The 13,583-nt window shown below is 49.5% G+C and overlaps 2 protein-coding genes across 8 annotated transcripts; one reads left to right on the top strand and one right to left on the bottom strand.

The window, feature by feature from the left end:
* Window positions 1–80: 80 nt before the first annotated feature.
* LOC111158353 (sorting nexin 17) lies at window positions 81–6,192 on the bottom strand. Of its 4 annotated transcripts, none has more exons than XM_022520333.1 (15): window positions 5,999–6,192; window positions 5,455–5,529; window positions 3,922–4,039; window positions 3,334–3,398; window positions 2,953–3,063; window positions 2,750–2,840; window positions 2,500–2,587; window positions 2,194–2,263; window positions 1,813–1,905; window positions 1,517–1,720; window positions 1,263–1,388; window positions 1,023–1,100; window positions 811–885; window positions 677–718; window positions 81–584 (listed from the first exon to the last, which is right to left on the bottom strand). In XM_022520333.1, the coding sequence occupies exons 1-15, from the start codon at window positions 6,059–6,061 to the stop codon at window positions 471–473; spliced, it is 1,413 nt and encodes a 470-aa protein (XP_022376041.1). In that variant the 5' UTR covers window positions 6,062–6,192; the 3' UTR covers window positions 81–470. The 4 variants fall into 4 exon arrangements, with proteins under 4 accessions (XP_022376041.1, XP_022376043.1, XP_022376044.1 ...); XM_022520335.1 differs by having other exon boundaries at window positions 5,491–5,529; XM_022520334.1 differs by having other exon boundaries at window positions 460–584; window positions 673–718.
* Window positions 6,193–6,424: 232 nt separating this feature from the next.
* LOC111158349 (eukaryotic translation initiation factor 2B subunit delta) lies at window positions 6,425–11,234 on the top strand. 4 transcript variants are annotated; one of them, XM_022520327.1, is made up of 14 exons: window positions 6,425–6,483; window positions 6,865–6,908; window positions 7,233–7,368; window positions 7,450–7,452; window positions 7,759–7,962; window positions 8,240–8,322; window positions 8,487–8,578; window positions 8,814–8,928; window positions 9,132–9,208; window positions 9,380–9,482; window positions 9,744–9,871; window positions 9,998–10,175; window positions 10,573–10,753; window positions 10,875–11,233. In XM_022520327.1, the coding sequence occupies exons 1-14, from the start codon at window positions 6,453–6,455 to the stop codon at window positions 11,072–11,074; spliced, it is 1,575 nt and encodes a 524-aa protein (XP_022376035.1). In that variant the 5' UTR covers window positions 6,425–6,452; the 3' UTR covers window positions 11,075–11,233. The 4 variants fall into 4 exon arrangements, with proteins under 4 accessions (XP_022376035.1, XP_022376036.1, XP_022376033.1 ...); XM_022520328.1 differs by lacking the exon at window positions 7,450–7,452 and having other exon boundaries at window positions 6,427–6,483; window positions 10,875–11,232; XM_022520325.1 differs by lacking the exon at window positions 6,425–6,483 and having other exon boundaries at window positions 6,625–6,908; window positions 10,875–11,234.
* The last annotated feature ends 2,349 nt before the right edge of the window (window positions 11,235–13,583 follow it).

Raw genomic sequence — 13,583 nt, 5'->3', positions numbered from 1 at the left:
GGCAGTGGCAAGCACCTTAACCTTAGCGCAACAGTCTGTGCTGTGATGAGGGGGCAGGGGCAGTGAAAGGGAACCAGAGGTAGGCAGCAGTCAGGCTGTTTAATGATGGGGAGTTGGGCCAGACCGTACATAGACCTCTGCCCATCCCCTTGGCCCATGGCCCCGAGAAGCCAGAAGCAGCCCCAGGGGAAGCTGCAGTTCCTCCCCAAGGCAGGTAGCCATGGTCCCTTGGACTTTGTGCAAAATACTAAATGCTAATTTGGCATTGAGGGCCCGCTCTGAAAAGAGAGAACAATCCTTTGTGCAGCCAGCCCAGGGGGTGGAAGGGAAGGTGGGTTAGGAAGCCCCTGGCCAAGAGAAGAAAGGGGAAGGAAGGAAGGAAAAGACCCCCGTGGCTTGGGGGATACAGGCACAGGGCAAGTTTCTGAACATTCCTCCGGGGTAGAGGGCAGACATCTGGGCACTGGAGATCACAGATCCTCATCTCCAATGCCCTCGAAGGCAAAATTGCCGTGGACATCACTGGCACTGGCATCTGTGCTGGGACTGCCAATCCCCCGCAAGCTCACGGCACTCAGCTTGCTCTGTAACAAAGGCAGGGTTGGGGTCAGAGGGCTCGAGCCTCCCTGAGATCCCCTACCAACACCAACCTCACCAACCCACATGGGGAACTCACTGAGAGTTTGACCATGGACTCCCGGCTGGCATCAGGTGACTCCTGAGGAAGAGGAGGCGGAGGTGTCAGAGACCTCACCAGGGGAAATAAGGCAAGGCTGGCGGGTGGGGTACTGATGAGAAAGTGATACTTACAAGCAGGGGTGGGGACTTCACTGCTTGCTGGCTGTCTGAGCGTCTCAGGGTGCCCCCCACTCGCCTGCGCAGCATCTAGGGATGAAGTGCTGATAAGAGTAGGATCCCTTTGGATTTTCCATCACTTCTCCCTCTTGGGAGAAGCCTCACACCCAGGACAAGAGGCAGGGAGAGCATAAAAACTCAGCTGTTTGGTCCACACCTTTGCTTACCTTCCTGATGCTGCCACCAGATTTCTTCACCATCAGTTCATCTACCATGGACTGCAAGCAGATACTCATCATGATGGCCTGAGGGCAAGAAGAGAGCTCAGCCTGACTAGAGTGGTCATCCTGAGCCCAGCACCCCTAAGACAAGGGCTCCCACTCACATGGAGTCCTGGAAGCCCTAGACTTGGGTATCTAAGAGACGGTGCAATGGGCTCCAGAGGAGGCCTGAGGGTGGGCTCACACCTGAGGGCTGGTGATGGTGACCCACTGTAGCCGGTCCTTGCTCATGAGGTATTCAAAAGCCAGTTCCAGGCGTACCTCACCCCGGCCCCGGCCTGGGCTGCTCGTGCCTCCACTGGGCAGTGGCACCTGGGAGAGAAAGGAGAGTTAGGGTGAGATTGTTCCCGCCCATCTGTCTCCCTCTTTAATCAACTGCAGCCCATTCCTGAAGTTCAAGGCTTGCCAGACCACCATCCCAAAGGCCTACCCCAACTCACAGAGGAGGTGACGCGCCAGCACCGCATGCGGGTGACCCGGAAGGAACCTTCGCGGAGTTGCTGGCCAGGCAGGCGGAGCTGCAGGCTGAGCTCACTGTTGCCTGCGCTCACCACCACGGGACAGTCCTTCTCTGGGAAGTCAGCCACACAGGCATCAAAGCGCAAGTAGCCATAGTGCCGCAGTGTCTGCGCCAGCCGCAGGAACTGAAACCCAGTCACCATGCGGGACGTGTCAGGAGGGGAAGTGGGGTGAGTCAGAAAACAACCCTTGGAAGGAGACAGGAAAGCAGGCTCACCTCCTTCTTGGAGACCTTCTCTTGCAGAGATTTGAGCTGCCGGTGCTGCTCCTTGGTGACCAGGATCCACCCACGCTCAATGTCTGATACCGTCTACAGTGGAAACAACGGGTGGGGGGTTTGGGGCTTCCAATCAGAGGTCCAAGGAGAAGTGTCCAGATACCTCTGTCCAGCCTGACCCTTAGCCCCATGCTTGAGCAAGGTCTTTGCAGTAAGTCCTTGACTATATCAGCTTACAAAGTAGGAAGAGTGCCAGGTGCCCTGATAGTATTCTAGGAACTTTCCCGTGAACTGGGTGTAAAGACATGAAGAGTTTCCTCGGCGGAGTGGGACACCAGTATCTGTTTGTGGGGAAGGGTTCTGAGGCAGCTCCAAGCTCACCTGAGCATAAAGCAGGTTCAGGCCAACCCGGTTCTCCATGACATCGTCATCATAGGCAGAGTCCCAATAACTGTGAGGCCAAGGGGTGGAAAGGGGTAACGGGGCTAAGCTGGGGTAAGGCAAGAGAGGTGGAATAGAAAATAGGAGCAATCTAGAACTACTGGGCAAATAGGGTGGTATAGTGGGAGGAAGCCTGGGAGGCCTGGTAGTATCACCCAGCACTACCCCCTTGTCCAGGTTATTCTGTCTCAGTACATGGCCCAGTAATCACCAGCACCCTCCCCCTCCTCCAAGCCCAGCCCTGACCTCTTCCTTAGCACAATCTTATACTCTTGACTCCGAAGACTGGTAACAGACACATAAGGCAGCTCAAACTCTTGCAACTTCCGTACAACTATGGGTTAAAAGGAAAAAAAAAGAAAAAAAGTAAATATAAGACTCAAGGGGAGAAAAATCAAGAGAGGAGCCCTGAGGAAATGTCAGATTTGGGGAGGAATTAGCAGGGCAATTTCACTACTAGAAGCACAGGGAAGAACTCATGTCCATAGAAACTCACAAGAAAAGGTTCCGTCCTCTTTCTCTCGAACTAGAAAGAGACTAAAGTATCCGATCAAGTCATCTGGAAGATCCAGCTTTGCAGCCACAGCCTGGGGATAGAGAAGCAAGTACAGCTCATCATACTGGCTGGTTCTAATCACCCCCAAACCTGGGACCCTGGGGGTGCAGAGGAGGTGGGGCCGTGCAGTACAAGTGCCTCACCTCTAGGACATCTTCAGTCTGATCTGAAGTTAGCACATTGACCAGAACTTTCTGCCCATTGCTGAGTAGCACTTCCAAGGAAACCTCCTCGGTGGGGACCTGCTGTGTCTCCTGGAGTGAACATACATGAGGCACTGCCTTGTTAATGCTTGCTCAGCGTCCAAGTATGACCCATTCCCAACTCTATTTCTAGGTCCTTCTAGTGTCTTTATTCTTATTTGCTTAATTACAGGCTGGGTTTCCTTGATTTCACTAGTACAGCAGAAGCCCCCTCCCATAAAAAAAGGTACCAGGATGACTCTTCTGTAGCCACTGCCTTAAAATGCCATGGCCCTATAGGAAAGTCCTTCCCTTAAATCTCGTTACCACCCAGAGCCTTACCTGTTGTGCCCGACGCAGGAAGCTGTTGAAGGTCTCACTGCTCCCAAGCAGCGGGTCTTGCCGAACTGTGGGGACAAGAGAACACTATTCCAGTAACTTAGAACTCCCTCTTGACCCCCCCGCTCAGTTCTTTTCTTGGTAGGTTCCCCCATACCCCATTTCCTGGGCTGATGATGGCCTGTTGTATCCCCCAGCTGGCCTCACCTCACTCACTGTTTGCAAATATTCTTCACCTGCCCCACCCTTGGCTGCCATCTAGTTGAGTCCAGTCTATAGAACTGGGGAAATAACAATGATGTTAATCTAAAGTACGTCAGATACAAATTAAGTTCTCCCCACCCATCTAAACTGCTTTAAGACTATGAAGTGTTACACTGGTATTTCTAAACTCTATTAGTCTATTGGCCAAATTGCTTTGCTGATACCTAGACCATCCTTGTGTGTTATTTACTTTTCCTAATTAACAGATCAAACAAGAGGCTCCCCAGCTGTAGAAATTAATTCAGGCCAGTCTAAAGAACCAGCGGTTTTGAGTCTCTTCCCACAGCTCTCTAAACAGTTAGCCTAAAGTTCCCTTCAACCACTCACCAGCTTGCATGTACTTCTCTAACTGCTCTCTCCTCTGTTCTACCTCAGCAGGTGTCAGAGAGAAAAGCTTCTTTGGGGGAAATGCAGGAAGAACATTGGCCCCATACTCCTTCCGAAGCTATTTGGGGAAAGAGATACAACCCTTCACATAAAACACAGCAAATGAGAAGAGGCAATCCACACTCACAGTGTTCTTTTGGGTACCCCTTCCCTTCCCTCAGCCACCATCCCTTCACGCCTGCCCCGGCCCCATCTACTCTGGTAATCCAGGAAATCATTCCTCTGGCAGAGGTAGCATCCCAGTGAGCCATTCTTCTGTCCCAAATATTAAGTTCTTTCCCATCTTACTATGTACAAGTCAGGCCCTTCACAGTGTGGGTAGGGTTTATATAGGGCCAGGGCCTAGGGAACTCTATTCAGCAAGACTGTGTTCATTGAACCCTCACCAGAAGCAAAGAACTTTAAAAGGAAAATTTATGTTCCCAGTTAAGTACAGCTAATACATTCACAAAATATGTTAAGACTTAAAGGGAGGGGCGCCTGGGTGGCTCAGTGGGTTAAGCCTCTGCCTTCAGCTCAGGTCATGATCTCAGGGTCGTGGGATCGAGCCCCACATCCGGTTCTGTGCTCAGCAGGGAGCCTGCTTACCCCTCTCTCTCTGCCTGCTTCTATGCCTCCTTGTGATCTGTCAAATAAATAAAATCTTAAAAGAAAAAAAAAAAAGACTTAATGGGACTTTGCAGACCAACAAATACATTTTTCAGTCTTAGAAACTAAGGCCCAGGGTGCCTGGGTGGCTCAGTGGGTTAAGCCTCTGCCTACGGCTCGGGTTGTGATCTCAGGGTCCTCTGCTCGGCGGGGAGTCTGCTTCCCCCCCCCTCCGCCTGTCTCTTTGCCTACTTGTGATTTCTCTGTCAGATAGATAAATAAAATCTTAGAAAAAGAAAGAAAGAAAAGAAAAGAAACTAAGGCCCAAAGAAATTAAGTAACTGCTCAGGGTTGCACAGCTAGTTATCAGTAGAACCAGGACACTCTACTGAGTTGAATAGAGCTTGCAATCTGCTGAAGGATAACATAGAAACACTGCATCAGAAATACATAAAGATAACTGAACAGTTAGGCCCACTGAAATGAGCTAAAGAGCACAGAAGGATCCGTGAATGATTTGTATGAGAAGGAAAAACAACTTCAAGTTGTAGTTCAGATGGCAGAAGAAATGTACTTTGGCAGCAGAGGGAGGAGGTCGCTTTTTCCATGCACGGGCAAAGGGTGAAGGAAGACTGAGGACAGGAAAGCAGAAAGGCGGATATGAGTATTAAGAGAAGCAGTTAAAGCAGCAAGACAGCAAGCTTCTTAGGGAGTTCCCCGGAAATGTCAATCGGTAAGATAAAGCACCAGACCCTTCCCAGTGGCAGTGATTAAAGAAAAACTACACAGCCTAGGAGAGAGCCAAGAGGGGGAAAATGAAAATACCGATGCCCAAGTGTAGGAAAGGGCTTGAAAGCTGCCTCAAGGCAGGGGTACTGGTCCCACCTGCTCGTGCAGCCCCAGGAGCTGGCTGTAGCGCACCCGGCAATGCAGGACTCCATTCACGTGAATGTTATAGGCCTGAAGACACAAAAGCAGGCAAACATTATAGGGTCGTGGCCTGGGCAACCCCCTTGAAAACCGTGGCCAGAAGTCATCTGGCACCAGCTCCGTCTAGGTAACACACCGAGATCGTCCGAGGGTTTTTTAGTCTGTTTACCCCAGGGTAGGGTCCTAGAGCATAAGGACCAGCCGGGGGTCAATTCGGGAGCTCATGCCGCAGTCTCCCTCCCCAAGAGGCCAGTGACGCCCACCAGAGCGGCCGCGGCCCAGACAGAGGGAGACGACGCGGGGGAACAAAGGACCTGAAGGAGCTTGGGCGACCTTTGGACGAATCTGAGACGGGATATAAGATCCCAGGAAGGCCGTCGGGAGTCGGCGGCCTGGGACCAGACCCCAAGGGTGGCGACCCAGGCCTCGGAGGCCGCTCGGAGAGGGCTCTGGCCCGTTATTCCCGCCCCTGCCCGGCCCGGCTCCGGCCGCTCCTCACCACGTAGGCGGAGCCGCCGCTGTCCCCGCTGCGGGACTCGGTTTCAGGAATGGAAAAGTGCATGTTCCCTGCGGCAGGGCCCAGGTGGGCTCCGGACTGACAGGGCCGCAGCGGCTTTACACGCTCGCCTCCGCCGCTCAACGCGTCCCCGCTGCTTCACTCGCCATTTTGGGGGGGGCGGGGGCCTGGGATCGGAGATGGGAAGGGTGGTGGGACGTCCGCTCTGGGCGCAGCTCCCCCGGCACGCTGGGAATTGTAGTCTAAAGTGCAAGAACCCGCTGCCACGCCTGGGAGAGCAAAGCTGAGAAGGCCCTCCTCCGTTCCCGTAGCCCGGGGCGGAGCCCCAGTGCACGTCGGAGATTGTAGTCCGCCGAGGGCTGCGCGCCCCGGGTGTCTGCCCAGGTGGCGCTATAGGCCCAAGGACTGCGGCAGGCGGAGCCTAGAATCGAGGGTGATGGCTGCCGTGGCTGTGGCTGTTCGTGAGGGTGAGTGAAGGGCGGGGGCGCGCTAACAGGTAAGCGAGCCGCCGGGCGCCGGGAGGCTGCGGCCGAGCCCTGAGTCCCTCTGGGTCCTGTCGTTCGGTTCCGGCGCCTCTCCGGACTCTGGGGTGCACTGCCTGGGGCGCAGCTTCGCGCCGCGTACCGGCTGGCTCGGGCGAGAAGGGTGGGTGCCCCTCCCGGCTGCCTCCTCCGCCTTCCTTTTGATCCTGTCGCGCACTGCGTCCCCACGCGGATCCCTGGCTTGTCTCCCGCCTGGCGGCAGAGCTGTGGTCATGCCGACCCAGCAGCCAGCCGCGCCGGGTACGAGCCCCTCCAAACCCTCCCGGAGCCTCTCTGGCTCACTTTGTGACCTGTTTTCTGATGCAGACTCGGGGTCTGGGATGAAGGCGGAGCTTTCTACTCGGCCTGGGGTAAGTGAGGGTGCCCTCCCAAAACGCCTGTCAGACTCTACGCAGAAGGCTGTGTCAGTTCGTTCCGCCCCAGCCTCCATCCCCGTTTCAATTTATTTCTCAGGAAAGCCAGGTTTTACAGAATTCTTTCAGCCCTAACAGTATAGGACTCTGATCCTGGAGAAGAACCTTCGATCTGTATGGGATGTAAGCTTGTAATAGCTAGCTGGTTAGAGTTAGAGAGCATTAGGGGCTTTACCTTATAGAAACCTTGGAAGGCACCAGTAGTGTTTTATCGTCTTTGGCATTGTTGGGGAAGAGCAGTATTCTATGTCTGTGTCTCAGGCAGCGGGGAGGGAGATGACCCAAGAAGAGAAGCTGCAGCTTCGGAAGGAAAAGAAACAGCAGAAGAAGAAACGGAAGGAGGAAAAGAGAGCAGAACCAGAAACTGGCTCTGCTGTACCTGCGGCCCCGTGTCAAGGTGCGGGGGCTTTTTTAAAGGGGTGGGGTGTGGAACTGGTAGATGTGTGCGGGAGAAGAGGGGGAAACAGGACAAACAGAGTTGGTTTGAGCAAGTGAAAAGCAAAGAAGTTTATTTAAGATTTTATTTCTTTGCCAGAAAGAGGGTGTGCACAAGCAGGGAGAGCTGCAGGCACAGGGAGAAGCGGGCTCCCTGCTGACCAAGGAGGCGGATGCAGGACTCCATCCCAGGACCCTGGGATCATGGCCTGAGCTGAAGGCAGGGGCCTAAGGGACTGAGCCACCCAGGCATCCTGCGAGGAAGTTTATATAAGCGTAGAAGCTTTGGCTGGGGCACAGGTAGATATTACCTGCCTGGGGCTTGGGCACCTATTTTTTCTGTCTTTCGTAGGCCCAACCAAAGAACTGGCAGGACCAGGCAGTCAGCTGGCTACTGCTGGGGAGAAAGTTCCAACTGGTCGAAGTAAAGCTGAACTTCGTGCTGAACGGCGAGCTAAGCAGGAGGCTGAGCGGGCCGTGAAACAGGCAAAGAAAGGGGAACAAGGAGGGCCACCTCCTCGGGCCTGCCCCAGCACAGCTGGAGAATCCCCCTCAGGTACCTTCCCTTTATCACGAGACCTCTGTTTTGATTTTAATTCTTGTGTTAGCTCAGGCTTCCCTATGGTAAAACAGCTCTCCCTTCTCATTCTTTGCCTTGGGACCAAGAGCTCAAAATTCTCCCTTCAACTTCATCCTGTCTCTGTTTCTTCTCCTCTTTTCTCCCCTGCTTTCCCCCTCTCCCTATTCAGTTTTTCTTGATGTCGCTTTTCCCTTAGAAGCAGATTTCTTTTTATTACCTACAGTGTCTTGAAAGTGTGGTCATTATCTTTTAGGAGTGAAGCGTCTGCCTGAACACACTCAGGTCGATGACCTCACACTTCTGAGAAGGCTTGCTAAAAAACCAGAGCAACAACAGGTAGGAAGTGGTTTTGGTGTGTGCCAGAAATTGCCTAAGGGAGATGGGATGTTGGGGGAGGTGATCGAGGCAAAGAGAGACCCTGGAGAAGAATGGGTATTTGGGGCAAAGTAGCCTTACTGTTTACTTGCTTTCCACTGCTCTTGTTCCCCTGTTTTGTCAAGGTTCCTACACGAAACGATTATGGATCCAAAGTCAGTCTTTTCTCCCATCTACCCCAGTACAGCAGACAAAACTCTCTGACTCAGTATATGAGGTAGGATCCCATGAAACTGTCACAACTTTTAAGTTCTAGGAGTTTTGGTGACTCAGTATTGAAAGTGACTGGAAATTTGAGATGGGGTCTGGGGAAAGAAGCCTGCACACAAGGCAAAACTCTAGAGGATATGGGGGTGTCTGTGCTAGTGAAGGAAGTTCCTTTTCATCAGGAGCAGCTGGGCAGTAGGTGCTCAAGCTCCCTTGCAAAGTGTGTGACACCGCCATCCCATCAGCATCCCATCCTCTGTGATCCACCCAGCCATGGTGCGACTCGGCCTGCAGTACTCCCAGGGTCTGGTCAGTGGCTCCAATGCCCGGTGTATTGCCCTGCTTCGTGCCTTGCAGCAGGTATGCCCCGTCCTGTTCCCTCTATGACCCAACCCCACCTTCCCCAACACTACCCCAGCTTCCTCTCACCTGAAGTAATCTCTGGGGGACAGAGGGAATGACTCTACCCTCAGAACACTTTGCTCAGTGAGACATAACCTACCACCCACTTTCAGAGACCTTTATTAGGGGACATTTTGCTGATCACTGTGTGTATCCTGTAGGTGATTCAGGATTACACAACACCTCCCAATGAAGAACTCTCAAGGGACCTAGTGAATAAACTAAAGCCCTACTTCAGGTAAGGACAACCACTTCGAGTCCGCTCCCGCCTCCCCCCGCTCTCTTCTTGTACCCTTTCTCTTGCTCTTATCTCTTGTTTCATTTTCCTATTTTCTGTCTTTAGAGAAAACATTTTTAAGTACAAACATAAGTTGTAGAGTCGCACAAACGCTAGGTATTGTCTTTGTAGCTTCCTGGCTCAGTGCCGTCCTCTGTCAGCAAGCATGTACAACGCCATCAAGTTCCTTAACAAGGAGATCACGGGTGTGAGCAGCTCCAAGTGGGAAGAAGAGGTGATGACTATGTGGAATGAGCAAGGCATGCACCTGAGGGTACAGCTGAGAAACTTTCAGGACTCCCAGAAGGGACAGTGAGGCCATTCTGCCCTGGCCCAGCATTAAGGAAGTGGTTGGGGTGTCTGACTTGTACCACCCTTGGGCCCCCATTAGGCCCCCTTTGAATCTATCATTGTGCACATACTCTGGCATCTGGCATAATAATCAGAGGAAGAAATGTGTCCGTTTCTTGTTCCCTAAGCATTTTAATCCATTTAGGCCAAGTCGGAACTTCGAGTAGCCATTGATCGGTATGTGCAAGAGAAGATTGTGCTCGCAGCTAAGGCAATTTCCTGCTCTGCTTGTAAGAAGATCAGTAATGGAGATGTGATCCTCGTATATGGATGGTATGGTCCAGACCCTATGACTGAGAAAATTGGGAGAAGGGACTGCCCCTTTGCCTTTTAGTAATGAGCTGGCTGGCTGTAGGTTTGTGACATCTGTACCTGAATCCTCCTCTCCATTCACTCCAGCTCATCTCTGGTATCCCGAATTCTTCAGGAGGCTTGGGCTAAGGACCGGCGGTTTCGGGTGGTAGTGGTGGACAGCCGGCCACGGCTGGAGGGAAGGCATACACTACGTTTTCTGGTCCGTGCTGGGGTCCCCGCCTCCTACCTGCTGATTTCTGCAGCCTCCTATGTGCTCCCAGAGGTGAGAGCAGAGGAAAGGGACTCTAAAGTTGGAGGTAAAGGATGTAGTGGTGTAGACATAATCCCATCTTCCCCAGGTTATGATTATTTAAATACACTAGAATTTTATAGCTTTGTTTGTATTTAATAGGAAAAGCAGCTACAGCATGGTCTAGCAATGTTGTTATTGTAAGGACAGTAAACTAGCAGCTCTCAAGAGAAAACAGGGCAAAAGTAACTTTGGAGTTTCATTTTCTTATGGGAGATGGAATGGGTCAATCAACGGTCAGGTGTTTTCCAAGAAGAACCATTACATTCTATTATTGTCTTAATATTGGTATCCTGGGCAGGAGTGGGGAACCTTTTTGTGCATTACTTACATGCCACATTTTCTCCGCCTCCACTGTTCAAAACAATAGGTTTCTAAGGTGCTGTTGGGAGCTCATGCACTCCTGGCCAACGGGTCCGTGATGTCACGGGTAGGGACAGCGCAGCTGGCCCTGGTGGCACGAGCGCATAATGTGCCAGTGCTGGTCTGCTGTGAAACATACAAGTTTTGTGAGCGTGTGCAGACTGATGCCTTTGTCTCTAATGAGCTAGGTAAGGAGCCCAGGAGGGCAGAAAAGAGGGTTCCAAAGATCTGAGATATGGGAGGGAGAGGGAAGGTTGAATTACAACTTATTTTCTCAAAGGACATAAATGGGTACGTCTCCTGTTGCAGGTGACCCTGATGATCTCCTGTGTGAGCGAGGAGAACACGTGGCCCTGGCTAACTGGCAGAACCACCTGTCCCTGCGGTTGTTGAATTTAGTCTATGACGTGACCCCCCCGGAACTGGTGGATCTGGTGATCACGGAGCTAGGAATGATTCCTTGCAGTTCTGTACCTGTTGTTCTACGAGTCAAGAGTAGCGACCAGTGAGTGGGGGAACACGGGGTCAATAAATTACATACTCCGTGCATTCAGCAACTCTGCTGCCTTTGTATCTCTTTTAGTATCGCCATCGCTTAGGTTACGGACACTGAGCTAGGTATGTGGAGGAATATAGGGACAAATCCGAGAGATATCTTTAGTATTTTATGATCATTAATCTAATATTTATATTGATATGTTAAATTATCTCATCTTCAGTTTTGAGTACTTCTTAGGTATTTTTGAGTGTTGAGTGCTTCTTAGGTGTCCGAAACTGCTATAATCCCTTTCTGATCTGTTTAAGAAGGTTAAGATAGCTCTCTAAAAGGAAATTTTACAAATAAGAAAACTGAGACACAGAGGTTAAGTTCCTTGCCAAGGCAACACAGCTAAGGCACAGAGAGGCTGAGTTACTTGTCCAGGGCAATACAGTAACAAAAGCAGCTTGTGGTGTCATGCTTTCTGGATTGGGAGAATGTACCCCTAACTTTTATGCCATCTGCCATTGAGGAACACTGATCTTGGTGGAAGCAGACAGTATCTGCATGTGAGAGAGGTTCCACTAGTCATATTAACAGTTCCTAGGAAGCAATCACAGATGATGCCAGGAAACCTAATAAGGTCAGAGAAGACTTCACAAGGAGCATGTGATCTATGAGGGTCGGGAGTTTCCCAGTTGGAAAAGAATGGGAAGGCAGATCAGCAGTGGGATTAGCTTGAATGTGAAAACAGAGTGGCCAATCCAGTGTCAAATGGTGTGGTGAGGCTACACCCGAGACTCATTCTCCTATGTGGAGAGTGAGTGATACAGACGCAAAGTAGGTTGGGCTGGGGCCAGACTGTGAGTCTTAACTATTGCGGTTAGCCTAAAAAAATGGGAGAGTCATCTGTTTTGTGTGTACATTTATGTGTGTTTTATTGAAAATTTTCAAACAGAAGTAGAGTGAACTATGCTAAGAATCCCCATCCTAGCTGTAATAATTATCAAGATTGGCTACATTTGCTTTCTTTTTATTTCCTTTTTTTTCTCTTGCTGAAGTTACTTTAGAGCAAATCCCAGATATTGTATCGTTTCACTTCTACAAACCTCAGTATGTGTCTCTAAAAAATACATAAGTTTACCGTTTTATTGTTACACCTATTAAATTCTTAGTATTGTCCAATCCATAATCAAATTTCCTTGTCTCCAAAACTGGCTTTTTTGCAGTTGGTTGGTTTGAATCAGGACCCAAACAAATCTGTCCATTACAATTGGTAAGTAGGTGTTCAGTTTAGCAGAAGCAGTCTCCTCAGCCTCCCTCCTGTTCTCAGGACACTGACTTGTTCCAGATACCAAGTTATCTTATAAAATGTTCCCCACTCTGGATTTGACTATTGGCTTCCATATGGTATCATTTAACTCATTCCTCTAACCCCTCTGTTTCCATGCAAATTTTTGGGAAGAATACTTAGTAAATGGTGCTGCATTTCATATCGCCTCACATCAGGAGGCAAATAATAGCTGTTTGTTCCATAGTCAGTGATGAGTGGGTCCAGTTAAAGTTTGAAGTTTTGAAGTTTCTCACCAAGTTTTCATTTGGTGGTTTTATAACCACTGGTGGTTATTGCCTGAATTATTTCATTAGAAGATGCAAAATGATTTTTCCTCCTAATTCTCTGATTCTTTCCATATTTACTAGCTGGTAATCTTCTAAAAAGAATTCCTTCTGTTTATTCTGAATTAGAGTTCATACTGGAAAGACAGGATAAATGTTTCCTTTTATTTGCTAGTTTCTAAGAATTGATCACTACTTACTTCCTGTGGCATACAATAAGTAGTTGTGGATTAGTAGGCTTTCTCTCTTTTTTAAAAAAAGGATTATCAGTTCATGGGTTTTTTATGTATTGAGCATATTACTCAATCATTAAAATTAAGCAGAGGATCCACAGGGTCAACTCTATATTTTAGAAAGGTAACTGGTAGAGATTAGAAGTAGGGAAACAGACCATTTGAAAGATTGCCTGTCAGTCAAAATTACAAATGCACCAAAACGTTGGTCCAGCAATTCTGCTTCTAGGAATTTATGCTATCTACCCAAATAGCTGCACATGCTTGAGGTAACAAAGTTATTTATAGCAGCATTGTTTATCACTGCAAAGGACTGGAAACCACCTAAATATCCATTAAGAACAAGGGACTAATTCAGATTATAGTTGACTGTTGAACAACATGGGTTTTAACTGTGTGGGTCCGCTTACATATGTGTTTTTTTTTGTTACACTACTGTAAATGTATTTATGATTTTCTTAACATTTTCCTTTCTCTAGCATATTGTAAGAATACAGTATATAATACATATTGACATGCAAATCATGTGTTGACAGTTTACAGACTTTCAGTCAACAGCAGACTATTTAGTAGTTAAGTTTGGGGGGAGAAAATGTTAACATGCAGATTTCCCACTGCCTAGGGGTAGGCGCTTCTAACCCCGTGGTCAACTATATATTACATTTATATCATTATTAAGCAGTCATAAAA

The sequence above is a fragment of the Enhydra lutris genome, unplaced genomic scaffold (assembly GCF_002288905.1).
Source record: "Enhydra lutris kenyoni isolate GAN:26980312 unplaced genomic scaffold, ASM228890v2 scaffoldscaffold59, whole genome shotgun sequence".
Taxonomy (NCBI): domain Eukaryota; kingdom Metazoa; phylum Chordata; class Mammalia; order Carnivora; family Mustelidae; genus Enhydra; species Enhydra lutris.
Note: the sequence above shows the minus strand (reverse complement) of the source record. Positions and strands in the feature narration are given on the sequence as shown.